The following is a 21,304-nucleotide window of genomic DNA, read 5'->3' as shown; positions in this document are numbered from 1 at the left end:
AAATTATTCTCAGAACAATTGGCGAATTCGAATCAGGACAGTTAAACTGCAAACATTGTAAATGAGTCTCCATCATCCTCTTAAAGAGATGAATTAGATTTTGAGAAATATTTTTGGATAATATTGAAGAGGCTAAGGCAAAGCAAATGGAAATAAAGAACCAAGAGTCTTTAGATATAAGAGTAAAAATGAAAAAGTACAAACAGGATTTCTACACGGCCTTTGAAGAAATAGGGAAATATGATCGCTCTTGCAAGACACCTCTTTTAGAACTTATAAAAATCTATCCTGAAAAGTTAAAAGAAGTAGCTCTAACGGTAACAGCTCTTCTTCGTACTCAAGTTATCAGGTTCAATGTTCCGTCTTACTTTCTTTGGGAACATGCAAGGACCTGACTCGGAACTGAGAGCTTACTAAAGCTATGTTCAATAACTGTGGGAAGTAGACAGGATACACAAGAAGGGTATACAAAACCCTTTATTTTTCTCTATTTACAATAATTTCCGTACTTCGGAATACAAAGACCCACTACTTGTGGTCTAAACGTAAGAATATAAAAATAAAACTAAACTCTAACTTGACTTTGAAATAATAAACGTGGAAGATTGGCCTTATATTAACAGGAAGCCGTATGTAGTACAGAGAACTGTTAACACTACAATACGTTTAAAATTATCAAGAGGATTAAACCTCTGGCCTGGAAGGCAACCAGCAACTGAGTAAAACTTCTAAGGCAAGCGGCCTGCTTCGTCTAACTCCTTCCTCTCTCTCGCTTGGCAAAAAGCCACAACTTAAGTACTTGGCGTTCGCCAGACAAATTTTACATAAATAAGTTAACGCTTATAATTCTGGCCGGAAGTAGAAAATAAGAAGTGATAGAAAAGATTTAAAATAAAATAAACGTTAGTAAAACTTAAGACCCTTACAAAGTTAGTGTGGAAAGATACTTTCTAGCTCTGAAGTTTATCAAATCGGATCTATAGCCTTCCAAAAAAGAAGATCCTGCCGAAGCTGTACTGTTTCTTAGAAATAAGTAATGCCAGTTTTTCCATTTCATAAAAAAACTTAATTAATATAAATAATTTGCTATGCCGTCAATTTTTTTTTTCTGTGGCATCTATCTATATGGGTGTATTCCAACTGCGCTAATGAAAATCCCCCCTCGTCCTGGTATAGTCCAACTGCGCCAATCAAAATTTCTCCCCCCCTTTGCCTACAGGGTTAACATTTTACTTTTCGAAGCCAATTGTAGCCAAGAGGAAAATAAAAATGAAGAAATACAATTACATATCACAATCACAAGAACAAGTAAAGAATATCTAACAAGCAGGCTGGTTACTTGAATAACAGTCATAAATGCGAGAGCTAACAAAGAAAATAAAAGGTATTGGTAAACATACATATTAGCATTACAAACATCTTTCATTAATTACAATATTAGAGGAAAGAGTATTACAATAATATAATAAATCAAATAATTGTAAAGCATACCAATTATACTTTTTATAAATTACATCAATAATAGTCAAGATGTCTGAACTAGACTGGAAAATTTAGTATAGCTCAGGAATAATACGAATGTAGCATAAAAGCATGAGTGAAGAAGGCAATGGCAATCTAAATCATTGTAATCTAAATGTATAACATTATCAGTATCTGCTATTAATTTCAATACTGCTGAAAAAAAATTATAAATGCAAATTTCAAGTAATTAATTTTACAAATAATTCAGACTGAAACTAGGTTAGAAAATAAGCTACATGCTGAAGATTAAGCTTTGCCAAAATGTTAGAAACATCATCTGTTAACTAGAGTTGTGATGCAAGAATTTGTAAAAATTATCATTTAAATATAAATTGGCATAAATACAATACAAAGTATATAAATTCTACACACATGAAAACTTGAGTACAGTGCAAAAATATGTGAAAAAGGAATGGATTAAAAGGCAACTGAAAATCACAGGATATGAATATAAGGGAGATTGAATTTTTTTTTTTTTTTTGTTAATTCTAAAAATTCTGCTGACGCTCATAATTACCAATTTATTAATTAAATGTGTATTAGTAATTAAATGTATACCAAAGTACGTCAGGTGGAAAACAGAATAAATATTTAAACGTTTCTAGTATTAAAATATGGAATTTGTAACAAAGTTAAATAACATTAAAAGAACTTCAATGACTAAAATTGGAAAGCTTAATACGGAAATATATTGCAATAATATTAGTGTGAATTTAGAACGACTTAAGAAGTCCAATTTTTAGATTTAATAAAGAGAATTTTTAAAATTAAATTAGAACTGTTTACCTAAAATGCTAAATTTGAAAGTTAAAACCATTCTGCTAAGAAGATTTGTTAATATTTATCTAGACAAGAAACTTATTTAAGGTGAACTACGAATCCGATATTTGATATGTTGATTATGTATCAGTTTTGTGTATGTCATTAATCTATCAATTTTACTATTTATATATCAGCGACTAAAATCTACAACTTGGAAAGTTTTTAATTCTTACAAAGAATAAAAAAGATCTGGCTCATCATTCCTTTAAGCATCATAAAACCTTAAAATGAATGTAAAAGAAATTTATTTTTACTTTAGCACACGCCAGACTTTAAATTAATATTTGTTTTGCATGCACAATTTTTACAATATTGATGAACGAAAATAAAGGCTTACAGTCTCAATAGAATGTCCCATTAATGGCGATAAATGACTTTTTGTAGCACCCAATCTTCTTGGGAAAGAAATAGGGGACAGGAAACGTCGCGTAGTTCGTGGATTAGATGAGAGGGGGACGGGGATCTTCGATCAAATTTGGCGTAGTTCGTACCCTACCATCTATATATATATGTGAAGGAGTCGGAGTCAGAGTCTTTAAAATTCCAGGAGTCGGAGTCAGATTCGGTCATTTTCCGGTCGGTCACAGCCTTGCATATAGGGACCAATTACATGTATACAGGGACGGACCTAAATATCGCCAACTTTTTGGCGATTTCTTGCGAAATTTCGATACGAAAATTAATCGCCAAATATATAGCTGCTTGGCGATATCTCGCCAATACCTGAATGTTAGACGAACCCCTGTAACGTTATTTTTCCTGCAGGCTTCTTCTCTTTTAAGCATTTCATGTTACAAAAGTACTAAAATTTCACATATGATTTCACTAAAATTATTTTATCCCTCTTTTTTTGCATTCCCTCGTGGTGTAACAGTAACACACTCGGCTCGTATTCGAGAGGTTCAAATTCTACATTTCTACTGTTGAAATGTCTATAGCGTAAGTGCGAAGAAAATTATGCTTAATAATAAAGCTAAAAAGACAAAGGAGGTGAGTAACACGAGACTGGTAGACTGTGAAATTCAGCGAGAGCGTAAATAACCTTAACAAAGGTCGTTGGGCGGTCGTTAAAATCTGAATGCTTTCATAATTTTTTTTTATTATTATTTTGCTTATTTATTTACTTACTTATCGCTTTTAAATAAACTCATGTAACTGTAGTTTCGTGGTAAAAAGACATTAGCTTTCAATCCCGCTTCTTAGTTCAGAAATTCCCTTCATAGCACTAAAGTAATTAATGGAAAATGCGAGGCATCTTCGCTGATCACTTAACAAATTCCACTTTCATGCACTTTCTTTTTTGTGCAGGTTGTATTTTTACAACCGTGCGGTAATTTTAAAAGCGACGACGAAATCTCCTCTCTAAGTGTGGAAAAAAGTTCTTCGTTTTTTTTTTTTCTTTTTCTTTCCCATTTCCTTTTAAAACTTCAAATAAGCTTTAAATTTGATTAATGTTTTTTTTTTTTTTTTTTTTTTTTTTTTTTTTTTTTTTTTATGTGTTTTTTCACCGCACTCTTTTGCTTGCAAATTTTTACAGTACTCATCAGCTTAAAAAAACATGGACTTGATTTTTCTGGGGGGGGTAGAAAACACCGTGGAACACTGATGCATTATACCTTCATCTTCAGATAGCCTGCATCCATTTCAAACAACTTCACTAATAAAATAATTAAAAAAATGTGTTAGTTAAAGTAATAAAATGCAGTTGATGTTCTATGCAAAAAGGATTCAACGAAGAGCTATTGATATTGCTTATTACTTCCTTGTACGAAGTGTAAAAGAAGTATTGTAATCGCAAAAAATTTCGGATATCATATCTCAACGAAAATATCCATTTTGACCGTTATCGAATGCAATTGAACGATGTTTTTGCGTTACATCTGTACGTAAGGACAGAATAAAGGACTGTTTTTCCCCAAATAAATTCTAAAAGTGATTTAAGACGGATTCAGAAGAGGTTTTTTTCGTGGCCGTCTGTACGTGCGTATTTGTGTATGTATCTCGCATAACTCAATAACGAGGAGCCTCAGAGTTGAAACTTTGTATATAGGACTGCTAAAATACTTAGTTGTGCACCTCCCTTTTTCTTTGCAATCGGCCGCCCCGTACAAGTATATATATATATATATGGTAAGATATAACAAAATAAGAGTGGAAGCTAGAGAAAGGAATGACGTGGTTATTTTGCAAAGCAGTATTTATACCGAATAGGTTCAGAAAGTATTCTAAGCTATGATTGGTTATAGTTTTAATTACCTTTTTAGTTATGGGACATGGAAAGATCTCGAAAGTAGTGTTATGTAACATGGAAAGATCTTGAATTTGGGAGAACAGATGAATTTATGGGAGGAGCATAAAATTTAGAATCGTTATTTTGAGTTCGCCAGTTAGTCTTAAAACGGATTTCTTGGCAAATTTGGCGACCAAAAACTAGTCGCCGAAACCATTGTCAGCTTAATGATATCTCGGGAAGTTAACAAGATAGGCATTTACTCAGTTAGGGGGGTGGAACCACCTGCTCTTGTATTCTTACTTTTTTGGGAGAGCATCGTCTATATATTTTCAACATTTATAACAATACGTTTGAAACCAGCAAGAAGAATCTCATTATTATCATTATTCAAAGAAGCTGAAAACTGCATATAAAAAGGGTATGGTTTTCGAAAGGTTATTTAGAATGAAATTTAAATTATTTCATTTTATAGTGTCTCCGATATCACGAATTAAATAATGCTGAGACAACAGTAATACCTTGTTTTCATCTTTAGTCAAATAATGATATTTTTCTTTCAATGGATTTATGATGTTTACTTCCAAGTTTATTATAATAATTGGATTTTTCTGGAAGATAAAACATTTACTCAGTAAATGAATAACAAGAAACAACATATAGCATATCTTTTTAAACAAAGTCCAAAAAATTAATCCAGGCAGCAATTTCTACCTTTTCAAAAATTAACTTTTCATTTTTAAATTCCATTTCTTTCTATTATTTTGAATAGATGTTGGTGTATTTAATTATGGCAAAGCACACTAGGGCTATCTGCCTAAGAGGAGGGATGCCTTTCGTGGAGGACTTTCTAATTATTTTGAATAGAAGAACGGTAATTGATTACATTCGGAACATTACGTAGAAGGAAATTATTGTTCCTCTTTTTTACCAATGTAGATGCATTGGAAAACAATATGTATATTCACTCGAATACAATTTTCCTCTTTTTTCATCCATTAAAAGGCTTGATTATATGCGTGTTTCAAACAATTTTTTCTTGCATTTTTCTTCAATTACACAATATTATATTACACAAATTAGTATAGCTCAGGAATAGTACGAATGTAGCATAAAAGCATGAGTGAAGAAGGCAATGGCAATCTAAATCATTGTAATCTAAATGTATAACATTATCAGTATCTGCTATTAATTTCAATACTGCTGAAAAAAATTATAAATGTAAATTTCAAGTAATTAATTTTATAAATAATTCAGCCTGAAACTAGGTTAGAAAATAAGCTGCATGCTGAAGATTAAGCTTTGCCAAAATGTTAGAAACATCATCTGTTAACTAGAGTTGTGATGCAAGAATTTGTAAAAATTATCATTTAAATATAAATTGGCATAAATACAGTACAAAGTATATAAATTCTACACACATGAAAACTTGAGTACAGAGCAAAAATATGTGAAAAAGGAATGGATTAAAAGGCAACTGAAAATCACAGGATATGAATATAAGGGAGTTTGAATTTTTTTTTTTTTTTTTTTTTTGTTAATTGTAAAAATTCTGCTGACGCTCATAATTACCAATTTATTAATTAAATGTGTATTAGTAATTAAATGTATGCCAAAGTACATCAGGTGGAAAACAGAATAAATATTTAAACGTTTCTAGTATTAAAATATGGAATTTGTAACAAAGTTAAATAACCTTAAAATAATTTCAATGATTTTGAAATGGAAAGCTTAATACGGGAATATATTGCAATATTAGTGTGAATTTAGAACGACTTAAGAAGTCCAATTTTTAGATTTAATAAAGATGATTTTTATAATTAAATTAGAACTGTTTACTTAAAATGGTAAATTTGAAACTTAAAACCATTCTGCTATCTAAGAAGATTTGTTAATATTTATCTAGACAAGAAACTTATTTAAGGTGAGCTACAAATCCGATATTTTATACGTTGATTATGTATCAGTTTTGTATATGTCATTAATCTATCAATTTTACTATTCAAAACTGATATATATATATGTAATGTTTTCAGTTATTCCAACACATCGTGGGCGAATGGTGAGGCTATTCCATTACACGTTCTGGCAGATGGTTAACGAAGCTGGGGTGATTGAAATACGGAGAAAAATGACGACTCAGGACTTTTCACTTTTAACAGCAAGCATATCTTTATTTTAATTTATAGCAGATGACTTTTTCCAGATGAAGTTATTCAAATAACTTATTCAGTAATTGAACTATTAGATGAACTGACTTTAAACTTTAATACATCATAACGTTCTAACAAAGAAAGAGGAGCATAGCGGAAGCGTTAGCAGGACGAAGGCGAGAAGGCATCTGTCTAGGAGAACTTATGACGCAGCATTTATATGAAAGGGTATGTAACAGAGTAGCTTCTAGAAAAATGTAGAAAAACTTATGACGCAGCATTTATATGAGGAGGTTATGTAATAGGTGCGAATGTTCTAGAAGGTAATGGTCTAAGGGGAGATGCTGAATTGCAGAAAATTAATTAAAGGATGCAAAGAGCAAAGCCATTGTATTTTTTTTTTAATTTTACATATATACATATATATATATATATATCAGCGACTAAAATCTACAACTTGGAAAGTTTTTAATTCTTACAGAGAATAAAAAAGATCTGGCTCATCATTCCTTTAAGCATCATAAAGCTTTAAAATGAGTGTAAAAGACATTTATTTTTCAGCACAGGCCAGACTTTAAATTAATATTTGGTTTAGATGCACAATTTTTACAATATTGATAAACGAAAATAAAGGCTTGCAGTCTCAATAGAATGTCCCATTAATGGCGATAAACAACTTTTTGTAGCACCCAATCTTCTTGGAAAGAAATAGGGAACAGGAAACGTCGCGCAGTTCGTGGATTAGAAAAGAGGGGAACGAGGATTTTCGATCAAATTTGGCGCAGTTCGTACCCTACCGGCATATGGTATTAGAAAAGTACGTTATTAATGTCGACATATAATAAAAGGAAGAGTTTGTCTGTGTGTGTGTCTTTCCCTTAAGCTGGACATACAGTGTCTCAAAAAAGTGATGGGACATTTGCGCTTTACAAAAGGAAACTGCAATAAAATAAATTTAAAAAACATGTAAAATTTTTTGTGGGTGTGTTTCATACTTAAATTTAGTAACAATTATTACATAACATACATTTTCTCAAAATATTAAAATATTAATTTAATAAAATTACAATTGTTTAGAACGGAGCAGAAAATGGCTCACTTAAGTGATGTGGCACTACGTACTATGCAACAAAAATCGTCTGAAGTAAGCAATAAAAATATCTTTTGGGGGTTTTTATTTTTACTCAAAAGCAATTGGCAATAATGTATAAAATAGTCTGCAATATTTCTCTCCAGTTTGTTTTGTAATTTTTGTGTTTTTTAGCTCTGTGCAGCGATGAATGCTAAACGAGAAGAAACTTTGCCTGAAATTCGAAAATTAGTTATTAATTTGCATATTGAACGTAAAAAATCTATTAGAGAAACTGCTGAAACAGTTAACTTCAGTCATTCAACAGTTTTCAATATCATTAAACGATATAAAAAGAATCATATGATTCAGGATAAAAGAAGACCTGGCCGACCATCAAAGCTATCCAATGGAATAAAGCGAATTATCGTTCGAAATATTAAAAAAAAAATCCAAGAGTGAGTGCTCCTAAAGTTGCTGCTGATTTACAAGCATTATATGGAGTAATAGTTAATTCTGAGACTATTAGAAGAGTAATTCGATCTACTGGATATCACGGTAGAGCAGCCAGGAAAAAATTCTTCGTAAGTGAAAAGAATAGAAAACTCAGACTGGCTTTCGCAAAATCCAACATAAATAAAAATTCTGATTACTGGAATGAAGTTATATTTGCTGATGAGAGTAAATTTAATATATTTGGTTCTGACGGTAGAATCTTTGGTGTGGAGAAAACCCAGGGAAGAATTTCGCAAAAAGAACTTGGTGCCAACTGTAAATCATGGTGGAGGAGGAGTTATGGTATGGGGGTATATGTCGTCCGCTGGAGTTGGTAATCTTGTTTTTATCGACAGTATAATGGATCAGTACAAGTATATTGACATTTTAAATCAAAATTTAAAATCTTCAGCACGAAATTTGAACCTTCATAACGAATTTAAATTCTACCAGGACAATGACCCCAAGCACAGTGCTTTGAACGTTAGACTCTGGCTGCTGTATAACTGTCCTGAAATAATAAAAACACCACCACAATCTCCAGATTTAAATCCCATAGATAATATTTGGCAAGAATTGGAATCAAGAATTCGCAAACACACCATTTCTTCAAAACAACAATTAAAATCGGTGCTTCAAGATGAATGGGGTAAAATCACTCCGGAAATCACAGAAAAATTAGTCGAATCCATCCCAAGAAGATTAAATCATGTTTTAAAAGTAAAAGGAAATCCAACAAAATATTAAAACCTTTTAAAAAGTAAAATTTTTGGATAAATATTTGATGGAAAAGTATGTGTCCCATCACTTATGTGAACCATTTTTTGCTCCGCTCTAAACAATTGTATTTTTATTAAATTAATATTTTAATATTTTGAGAAAATGTATGTTATGTAATAATTGTTACTAAATTTAAGTATGAAACACACCCACAAAAAATTTTACATGTTTTTTAAATTTATTTTATTGCAGTTTCCTTTTGTAAAGCACAAGTGTCCCATCACTTTTACGAGACACTGTACATAGGGTGCATCTCGACAAGAGCCAGTGCACCTGGAAGGGATTTCTTCAAAAGTTTAATGAGTTTTTTTCATTTTATGTTTTTTGATGAAATCGCATCGAATCGATAATTCTCTCTCATTATATCTGCAACAGTGGCACGCAGCCATTGTTGCTGATATATTATTGTTGCTGATATCAGTAATTTTGCCACTTGGAAAAATGAGGACGAAAATTAGAGTCTACAGAATTTTTAATTAATATCTCTGATTTTAGCTATTTCTTTTTCTTTTGGAAAAACGTCGATGTCGACCTTCTCTAGGACCCAGAAAAGAATTGTAGAAAGTTTTGTGACGATACTTATAGTAGTGACTGAGTTTTTAGCGAACAATGCTTTGTATACTGGACTACTGACTGTTTTCTTTTGCAAATATGAGAAAATATATTATTAACTAGCGGAAGTTCCCAAATAACAATGCCAAAATTACGATTCATGCTCATACATTTTCAGGCTGAAGCGATATAGAACTCGCATAAAATATTTCGATAGAAAAATAAACTAATTCTCTCTCATTACATCAGCAGCAATGGCAAGCAATTTTTATTGATTTTCGTCTTTCTAATCAAATGGTCGTAAAAGCTCAAAGTTCCATTCAATATTTCACTTGTATTCAATTTTAGTGGATAAAATGTAGCAAAAAAATGGATCATAATTGATCAAAAATCAATAACGCGAACAAACAAACACACTAATACACATTCTTCTTTATATGTATATATTTTGTAAAACTTACAAATTTTTTATTAACAAATTCTACGATTTGAAAGTGGGCAGTAACAACACGCTTCATAATACAGCATTTTTATCTCTAACGAGGGAAGACTGTTGCCACTCTGAAAAATGAGTTCCGAAAATGAACGCTGTCAGAGTTTTTAATTAATATTTCGGCTAATTAAAATTGTATAAAGATGGGAATAGTCAAAAAGTCTTCCGACGAATTTTTGGTATCGGGAATAACTTTTTTAATATTTGGCAATGCTCTTTTTATTTCATTGTAAAACTTAGAAATGTTTTATTAACAAATTCTACGATTTGAATACGAGCAGTGGCAACAACTTTCGAAATAAAGCAGATTTTCTACCAAGGGGAACCCAGTTGTAAACTTTTATCTTAAATTAAAAGTAATAAATAATGAAATAACAAAGGAAATATATTTTTAGAATTTATCCATTTCAAACGAGATGCGATAATTTCAGAGCCCAGAAATGAAAAATAAGATAACCGAATTTCGCTAAAATCCTAGTATATAATCCTTGGCACGATTTTGAAAACTGTCTCCAACACCAAAATGACCCGTTTGAACCGATCAAAATCGTAAAAATCTGTCTCCAAAATCTGTGTGTACCGTATACTAGGATCAGACTCCGATTTTTTTATTTTGAATACTAAAATAACAATAATGTTTACTTCAGTAACATAATATCGCACTTTCAAACGTTTTAACTAATTTTTTTTCAGCTAGGTATATTATATGTAGTTAACAAACATTTTGTTATTTGTAATTAATCTGGGTAATACCTCTATTTATGTTTTGCAATTTTAATAATCTTAAAAACTTGCACGCTTATTTTATGACCATCTCCATATAGCAGCTGCTTTCGAAATTTTTAAAACAGGCCGAAAACGTGATGTCTGCGAATTGCGTAAGAACTAATATTTGCACAGACGGGGAATCCGTTTGGAAAAAAAAAAAAGTGCTGCCGCGTGTAATGGCTGTAGAAGTTTTATATCGTTTGCGGCATTTTACATTAAATTCACCAAACTGTGTGAAGTTCTCTAGCGATTTGGTTTATTTATATTCGCTGTATTTGTATTTCCTGAAGAAGCATTTCTGCGTGAAATCAACTGAAAAAGTTAACTCGAATTATCGTTTGCGGCATTTTACATTATATTCACCAAACTGTGTGAAGTTCTTTAGCCATTTGTTTTATTTATATTCGTTGTATTTATATTTCCTGAAGAAGCATTTCTGCGTGAAATCAAATGAAAAAGTTAACTCGAACTATCGTTTGCGGCATTTTACATTATATTCACGAAACTGTGTGAAGTTCTTTAGCCATTTGTTTTATTTATATTCTATGTATTTGTACTATCTTAAGAAATATTTCTGTGCGAAATCAAATGAAAACGTTAATTCGAATTATGAAAGATTTGTGGATTATCTTCAGTATAACTGCGTGATGAAAAGTTTACGTTTTCACCATGACAGGTAAGGTAAAAAATTAAAATATGAAGCGTTGTAAGGGGAATGAAGTATGAAATTCATAACTAGAATGAAAATACTATACCCATTTTTGTTTTTTTACGTGTAAAATATGAAAGTTTGTGGAAAATTAGGTTAAGAATTCATATAAAATTTGTGAATATATTTTTTTTTAATTTGCTAACTGCAAATTGTCTACGGTTTTGAAAGTTTATATTAGAAGAATACGTTTTCATTACTGCGGTTTGGTCAACAGTAAATTTAAAAATTATTTTTGGTTTTAAATAATATTTACGCTTGATTTGTTAATAATCTGAAAAATACCATTCGTTCTGATTCTAAAAGTTTGCCTTTCGCATTATCCTTTCCTTATGTATCAAATTTATGATAAACTTAATTACTTTATAACTCTGTCATTTAGAGGGGCATTATATTTTTTCTGTTTTTATTGAAAAATGAAATAATAACCTTTTGAATTACATTAACATTTGTTAATATCAGTTGCGCCTGGTTAATATTTAGAATGTTAATCTAAATCTTACGGTAATAGGAAAAATAAGTTAATTTTGATAATAAATGTAATTCTTTTCAAATGTTAAAATGTTTAAAATATGTTCCAATGAATATTTTAAATTCCTTTTGACTTTGTTGCACGAAGTACAGGAAGTATTGTCATCCCGAAAAATTTCAGGTATCATTATTCAGCGAAAATAGCTATTTTGACCGCTCTCGAATCCATTTGAACGATATTTTTGCCTGACACTTATTTTTTTTTTTCAAAAAAGATTGTAAAATGGGTTCAAAAGAGATTTTTTTCACGACGTTTTGTACGAACATACGTATATATCCTGCATAACTCAAAAACGAGTAGCCTCGGAACTTCAAAATTTTGTATATGGAACTGCTATAATATCTAGTTGTGCACCTCACATTTCTGTTGCAATCAGTCGCACCGAACACACACACATATATATATTTATTTATATAAGTATGTATGTATGTATTCCCGCTCTGTTACCCAGAACAGAGCGGGAATACATACATACTGTGATGCTTCTTTGGCGAAATGAAGCAACTCCAATGATGGAACACAGCAATAACTTTTTATTTAACACTCAAAAATGGCGACATACAAACAAGAAGAGAAAACATATTCTCTTCTTGTTTGTATGTCGCCATTTTATAGTAACATATTATATAAACATTTAAAAATAAATTACATTCTTCGTGCGAGAGTCGCACGTGGCACTCGAGTCTAGTTTCAAATATTGCCAGTAATCTGTACATTATTTATTATTCATCTATTTCAAATGCATGAGAGATTAATAACGATATTAAAGCTGTTACAATACATACCCAGCTGTTACCCAGCAAGTTTTTTTTTCCTTATATATTAGTAAACTGTGGAAAAGGTGATTGAATTATGTTGTTCTTACCCTCCGGTTAAGCTTTTTAGTTAAATTGTATGCAATCGCTGTACGCTTGCATGCGGTCTACATGTTAGGTATCACCAATTTAAAAGTATAAGTGGTTTCTAAGCCTAACGAGGCTACCATTTGTTTACAATTGAAACTCTTAGAATGGTGAATTAAGTTAGTGGGTACACCAACTTCAGTGTTTTTACTTCCTTGTACGACGTAAAAAGGAAGTTTTATAATCGCGAAAAGTTTCAGGCTGCATATTTCAACGAAAATATCCATTTTGACCGCTATCGAATGCAATTTAACGATGTTTTTGCGTGATATCTGTACATAAGGACAATAAAATACTCTTTTCCTAAAAAAAATTTTTAAAACTGCTTTAAAATAAAATCTGAAGAGAATTTTTCTTGGCATCTGTAGGAACGTACGTACATACGTACATATCTCGCATAACTCAAAAACGAGTAGCCTCAGAACGTTGAAATTTTGTATATAGGACTGCTATAACATTTAAATGTGCACCTCGTATTTTGGTTGCAGTCGGCCGCACCAAACATATATAAATATATTTATATATATATCCAATCTGTTACCCGTCTCGGTGATGTCAGTTTCTTTACTCTTATATTTTTGTAAATTGTACATTTTTTTGCTTTAAAAATGATTGACTTATGTTGTTCTTATCTTCCAGTTAAGGTTTTTATAATTTTAGTAAATCTCTATGCAATATTTTTAGAATTATCAACAATTTTAAAGTTTTCTAAGTGCCACTAATAATTTTTTTGATGGCGGCCATTGCTTGTTTACATTTGAAACAGCAGGATAGTGGATTTGTTGCCAATCTAGAGAAACTTAGCTACGCAACGACAAAGATAACGCCTTCATTTATTATTCCTAATGAAATCATGCTTAATCCTTTCTGGAATTTTTTCGAGGAAATATGTGTTTAAGATATACTATGTAATTTTTAATACAGATATTTTGAGTTTTTATGTATTTTTGCCTTGTCGCGAAGTGAGAACTGAATTAATTGAATGAGAAATACTCAATCGTCTGTGGAAAACTGTTTCTTTTTTGTTTTGTTTCTTTAATTTCTTTTATATCGTTCTAGCTTTATTATAGTATTTGAATAGAACATATGGATTCGATATAGATTCGATAACAATAGAATAGAACATATGGATTCGATATAGATTCATATAGATTCGATAATTCTTTAAATGATATAAATGTTGTGCATTCTGAGTTATAATATAAACGAAATATAATACTCTTAAGTGAACCTAGCTCCAGAGTTTCGCTATGGTAAACAAATAGAGTGAATGTTAAAGAATACATTTATTCTATTGTGGTTTATGCGCTGTCGGGGAAGTAGTTTTAAATCAATCCAATACGTTGAAATGTAATGCAAGAAAAAGTGCGTATAATTTAATATTCCGTACAAGGAAATCATGTGGTGTACACATCAGATTTTTTTAAATAATTGAATGAGAGTATAACCCTTCTGACAGCGCAAAAATAGAGCCTTCGATACATTGCTTATTTTTCAACGACATTTTAAGAACATATTTTTAATGCTGCGGACGATAATTAAGCCTTTATCCAAATTTGATATCAGTTACAAAATACCAGTTACAAATCGTTACAAAAATATGTGAACACTATCTGTAAATTGTTTCTACAAAGAGGTAAGAAACATTTACCAAAAGCCTTTCGCGAGTTTATGTAACAAATATTTGTACGCGTCCAGCTGTGTGTAGTAGCAAGTAAGTGTATTGACGAAAAGTAAACTCACTATATTTTCATACTAAAGTTTAAAAATCAAGAATGGGTATCTTGACCGATTTTTTGGTTTTTGTTCCTACAACACTTTTATCAATACCAATTTTTCGATCTCCCTTCTAGGAAGGAAGAAATATTCCCTAAGCAGATACTTTTCCCCCTTTTTTTTAACCATGCTCTTTTTATATCCATCGAGTGTTTTTCTTCGGATAAATTGGCGGATAGTAGAGACAATCCGGTGTTAATCCTTCCCCAAGAAGCGCGGTCTTTCCTTAAAGGTCAAGCCATTGGCTGGAAAGCTCTTTCATGGTTCATTTCCTTGAAGGGGAAGATGAAAGTTTACGATCAAAAAAGGAGAAGTTTGCAGAGCAATGGTAAGTTGTTCCTAGACATGTATTATGTTTTATGATATTTCTACGCATTTGAAGTAAAACTGACATTGCTGGTAATGCTACCTCGTACTAGCTTACTTCAAAATAGTTGTCAATTCAATAGATGTACGCTGATATCATTGCGAAGTGATGAATTTTTTTTCTGTTTCCCATAGAGTCTTGTTTTACATTTGAATGTGTACGAAAATAATTTGTACTTCCTTGTACGAAGTAAAAGGAAGTATTCTAATAGCGAAAAATTTAGGGTATCATATTTCAACGAAAATATACATTTTGACGGCTATCGAATGCAATTTAACGAAATTTTTGCATGACGTGCACGTAAGGACAGAACAAAGGACTCTTTCCCCCTCGAAAAAAAAAAAAAGATAAAGCTGGTTCAAAATGAATTTTAAAGAGAATTTTTCGTGGCGTCTGTACGTACGTATCTCGTATAACTCAAAAACGAGTAGCCTCAGAACGTTGAAATTTTGTATGTAGGACTGCTATAACATGTAGATGCGCATCACCTATTTTAGTTGCAATCGGCTACAACAAAAGTGTATAAATATATGTATATATATATATCCACTCTGTTACTCGGCTCAATGAGCTCCGTTTCTTTGTAATTGTTTGTAAATTGTGCATATTTTGCTTTAACAATGATTGAATTATATTGTTCCGGTTAAGATTTTTATGCCTTTAGTTAACCTGTATGCAATAATTGCGGAATTATCAACAATAGAAAAGTTTTTTAAGTAAGGCTAAGACTACTTTTTGATTACCATGGCGGCCGTGTTTGTTTACATTTGAAACTTAACAGAATAGTGGATTTGTTGCCAAGTTAGAGAAACTAACCTTCACAACAACAAAGATATAGCCTTCTTTTATTATTGCGAATTAAATTCTGCTTAATCCATTCTGGAATTTATTCGAAGAAATAAGTGTTAAGATTTACTTCGTAATTTTCAATATAGATATTTTGAGTTTTTATGCATTTTTGCCTCATTGCGAAGTGAGAACTGAATTAATTGAATCCGAAATACCGAATCGTCTGTGAAAAACTGTTCTTTTTTTTGTGTGTGTGTTGTTTGTTTAATTTCTTTTTTATACATAATTTTAGATTTATTATAGTATTTGAATAGAACATGTGGTGTAACAGATTTAAATAATATTAAAATCTTGTAGTTTAAATAATTTAAATAGATGAACATTAAGGTATTTGTGAATGGCAATATTTGAAACCAGACTCGAGTGCCTCGTGCGACTCTCGCACGAAGAATGCAATTTATTTTTAAATGTTAGAATATGTTTTCTCTTTTTGTTTGTATGTCGCCATTTTTTTTTTTTTTTTTTTTAGTGTTAAATAAAAGTTATTGCTGTGTTCCATCATTGGAGTTGCTTCATTTCGCCAAAGAAGTATTACAGTGACAACGATTAGATAATTCTTCAGATGATATAAATTTTGTGTATTCTGAGTTATGAAATGAATGAAATGTAACGCTGTTAAGGGAACCTAGCTCCAGAGTGTCGCTATGGTAAACAAATATCGTGAGTTTTAAAAGAGTGCATTTATTCTATTGTGGTTATGCGCTATCGACTAAGTAGATTTATATTAATCCAATAAAGTTTAAATGAAATTCAAGAAAAATGCGTATAATTTAATATTCCGTACAACGAAGTCATGAGGTGTACACATGAGACTTTTTTTATAACGGTATTGCATTTTAAAGTATTGAAAACATGCCCATAATGTATTGTATAATCAGTACGTTTTTTGGGGATGCTGGAGACGTGAAAAATGGGCAGTGCTTTCACCGGGAATCAAACCTAGACCTTTCGAATTCGCGCCGAGTGTGCCAACGCTACACCACGAAGGCATGCTGTAAGGAGGGATAAAAGATCTTATATACTCCCTCTTTTAACTCTTTCGCATAGATAGAGGCTAAATTTTTTTTCACCTAAACATCTAAAATGTCCGTATATATATATTTTTATTGGATTGGATTTCACCCTCCTATGCAAAAGTAGCATGCTGCAGCGGTAACATAAACTTACTTAAGTAAAGCGAAAACTTTTCTCTTGGGATCTTCATGCGCTTTCACCGCTGTGTGCCGTGTTTCCTTAGTACACGTTTGCAACTTGAGGCATCAATAGCTAAAGGTTAACGCTAAGCAAAGAAGAATGTAGGTGCATTAGAGTAACAGAACTACTTTCAGTCGCTTCAAAAGAATGATTGGCATGTCAGTTAACAACACCCATGAGCAATGATCCATGCACTAACGAAAGAGTTAAAGTGCGACTGGGGATTAAAAAGAAATTTTGTTTAATTTCCATTTCAGTATTATTATACAAAAAGGGCCAGCTAATGTCATTTTTTACTTCCTTGCACGAAGTACTGTAATCGCGAAATGTTTCAGGCAGCATATTTCAACGAAAATATCCATTTTCACCGCTATCGAATGCAATTTAACGATGTTTTTGCGTGATATCTGTACGTAAGGACAGAATAAAATACTCTTTTCCTTCAAAAAAATTATAAAACTGCTTTAAAATTAATTCTGAAGAGAATTTTTCGTGGCGTCTGTACGAACGTATGCAGGTATCTCGCATAACTCAAAAACGAGTAGCCTCAGAGCGTTGAAATTTTGTATATAAGATTCCTATAACAAGTAGATGTGCACCTCGTATTTTAGTTTCAATTGGCAGCCCCAAACGTATATAAATATATTTATGAATATATCCACACTGTTACCCGGCTCAGTGATCTCCGTTTCTTTACTCTTATATGTTTGTAAATTGTACATTTTTTGCTTTAAAAATGATTGAATTCTGTTGTTTTCATCATCCTGTTAAGGGTTTTATGCCTTTAGTAAATCTGTATGCAATATTTTTAGAATTATCAACAATTTTAAAAGTGTTTAAGTGCCGCTAAGCCTAATTTGATGGCGGCCATTGCTCTTGATTACATTTGAAACAGCTGAGTAGCGGATTTGTTGCCAATCTAGAGAAACTTAGCTTCGCAACAACAAAGATAACGCCTTCATTTATTATTTAAATCATGCTTAATCCTTTCTGGAATTTTTTCCAGGAATTAAGTATTTAAGATTTGCTTCGTAATTTTTAATACAGATATTTTGAGTTTTTATGTATTTTTGCCTTCTCTCGAAGTGACAACTGAATTAATTGAATGAGAAATACTCAATAGTCTGTGAAAAACTGTTGCATTTTTGTTTTGTTTGCTTAATTTCTTTTATACATCGTTCTAGCTTTATTATAGTATTTGAATAGTACATGTGGCAACGATTAGATAATTCTATTCTTTAAATGATATAAATTTTGTGCATTATGAGTTATAATATGAGCGAAATATAATACTGTTAAGTGAATCTAGCGCCAGAGTGTCTCTATGGTAAACAAATACTAGAGTGAAATTTTAAAGAATGCATTTATTCTATTCTGGTTTATGCGCTGTCGGCGAAGTAAATTTTATTCAATCCAATAAGTTTAAATGAAATGAAATGAAAAAATGCTTATAATTTAATATTCCGTACGAGGAAGTCATGGGGTGTACACATCAGATTTTTTCAATATATTCTAGAGCAAACACGAAACACTTTACAGCTTGCAGAACAGATCTATATCTTCCCGTTCTAATGAACCGATTGTCGAAATTCACCTTGCGTTTTCCTTAGGATATTTATTAGATTTATATACAGAATTGTTCTAAAATAGGTATTATGACAGAAACTTGGACTTTTTCTTACATAACATACTAACATTTTCTATATTTCGATACTACGACTCAAATTATGCCTAGATATTAAATTTTGTAATTTTTGGTGAGAAATTTAAAAATTTATCTCGGGGCATTTTTTCTGTTTGCACCATAAATAATTCACTTGGTGAACTTCTTAATTTATAGCAACCTTTTTTTCTTTCCTTTTTTGTACATTTGGCGTTATTATCGCTTATAACGAATATGCCAGATTTCAAAACGCACCAGTATATAAATTCCTTATGTGTTAGGAAAGTTTGAATAAAAAAACTCTAATTTTTTGCAGGTATGCTTGGAAATACATTTACTTAAAGAAGATGGTAAAAATTTTATAGGTTATAATACAAAATGTTTTTGGAAAAATTTATAAAAATTATCAAAATGCAATTAAAAAAATAAATCATAAAAAATGGGAGAATTTTATTTGGAATGAACGTAAATTTCAAAATATGGAAGGAAGAATCAAATAAGTTTAATATAAAAAGAGATATTATTAAATATATATCCAACTGAATTAATATTGAGGAGCTAAAATTTTGAGAGATAATGTTTTAAAAACTGCTCGTGGGATTTTTACAAAACTTGGCAGTTTGGCATAATTTGAGTCGTGGAACCGAAATGTGGAAAAAATTGGCATGTCACTTCAGAAAACGTCTGCAAAATCGGCCACTAGAACCGAAGATATAAAACTGTCTTTTTTTTTTTTTTTTTTTTTTTTTTTTTTCCGCTGTGAACGTTCCATATAATGCAAAGTGGTTGAAAATGGCTGCTCATTTCTTGGGCTTGACTTACGTGGGGATTGCTCAAATGCTTATCTGCGAAAAGAAGACGAAAACTGTCATTCTGTATTTAATGCACTTGGTTCTAAGCTGCCAATTCATGAAACTTTTATAGCTTCCGGAAACTTCCATTCCTGATTGACTGAACCGCAATGCCAATGAGGGAATAAAGAAATTGTGGGCGAACATTCGTATTCTTTTTCCCTCGCTGCCGCTTCCTTCTTCAGCGTAAATGGAAGAAAGTGCTTCTGAGAGAAAGCGTAATGGTACTTATCCGACATTTTTGAATAGAAATGGCAACTCAAAGAGCATAACTTGGCCACAATGGTGGGGAAAAAAGTTTCTTCGTGCAAATTCTGATCTTTGGCAAAACTATTTGTAGCGGCGAAGAAACGTCAGGGATTTTTCAAATAGCAAATGGAACCGACTATTCCCGCTTACACGACTAAAAAGCTTCTTTTAAAAATTTACTTTTCCTGCTTTAAGCTTTTGCAAAATAGTAGCGGAAGTACCTGATACCAGTAAAGTTAGATTGAGGGTGATGCTTGTAACAACAGAGAGAACAATACCGTTGTAATCCTTCTCTAATAACTATGCAAAAACAATGCGATTCAAATTCACATATTTTTCAGTCTGATGCGGAAGGAAACCCACATAAAAAATTTCGATACTAAAAATATTTCTCTCTCAAATTATATCAGCCAAAATGGCATGCAATTTTTAATGATTTTAGTCTTTCTAATTAAATGGTTGTAGAAGCTCAAGTTCCATCTAATATTTCACTTATATTCAATTTTAGTCGATTCAATGTGGCAAAAATGGGATCATAATCGTAAATCAATAACGCGAACACATAAACAGCATTCTTCTTTATACATATAGAATTTGTTAAAACTTACAAATTTTTGATTAACAAACTCTACTATTTGAAAGCGAGCAGTAGCAACACTTCTGCATAAAACATTTTCATCTCCAACGCCCGAGACTGTTGCCACTCGGAAAAATGAGTGTTTTCAGAGTTTTTAATCAATATCTTGGCTAGTCAAAGCCGTACGAAGACGGCAAACGTCGAAATGGCTTCCCACGATTTTTTGGAATCGGGAATAATGTATTTAAAGTTTGGTAATGCTATTTTTATTTGATTGTAAAACTTAGAAATTTTTTATTAACGAACTCTACGATTTGAAAGCGAGCAGTGGCAACACTTCTGGAAGTAAAGCAAATTTTGGTACTTTTCCGTTTGGCCGGCGCAAATCTCGCCAAGCAGACTTTATTGGCGACAACATACATTATACACATAAAAATATTTTTAAAAAAATGTTAGTTCTAAGAATTCTTTTTTTGAAGGCATAAACATTTTAATATCGCTTAAAATTTTATAAAAAGCCAATAAATAAAGACAATAAATTTGTAAAAAGACATTAAGAATCTACTTTCATGGTTCAACATCCTGATTCGCCGGTTCATATCACATGACCCCAAGCGATCTCATTCACGTAAACTACTCTACAAAAATCTAATGCTCTCAGTAATTATCTACATTAATTTCAAGTAAAACAGGAACAGAAACTTAAATGCAAGAAATATTTCAATTCGTACGAATAGCTTACTCAGAAA

At 31.5% G+C, this 21,304-nt stretch overlaps 1 protein-coding gene across 2 annotated transcripts in view; it reads left to right on the top strand.

Moving 5' to 3' along the window:
* The window catches only part of LOC118205329 (synaptotagmin-15-like), a 417,104-nt gene that overhangs the window by 83,294 nt on the left and 312,506 nt on the right, over positions 1-21,304 (top strand). The window contains exon 1 of one of the 2 annotated variants that reach the window (XM_085812182.1): positions 11,131-11,562. The exons of the other annotated variant lie outside the window; for it this stretch is intronic. Within the exon in view, the coding sequence (XP_085668308.1) occupies positions 11,556-11,562 (7 nt within the window). The 5' untranslated portion in view covers positions 11,131-11,555. Of the gene's footprint in view, positions 1-11,130; positions 11,563-21,304 lie in introns of those variants that run through there. 2 annotated transcript variants of the gene reach the window in all.

The sequence above is a fragment of the Stegodyphus dumicola genome, chromosome 2 (genome assembly GCF_044657685.1).
Source record: "Stegodyphus dumicola isolate Sdum_Otavi_A_Nest chromosome 2, ASM4465768v1".
Taxonomy (NCBI): Eukaryota; Metazoa; Arthropoda; class Arachnida; order Araneae; family Eresidae; genus Stegodyphus; species Stegodyphus dumicola.
This window is presented reverse-complemented; position numbering and strand designations above follow the sequence as displayed.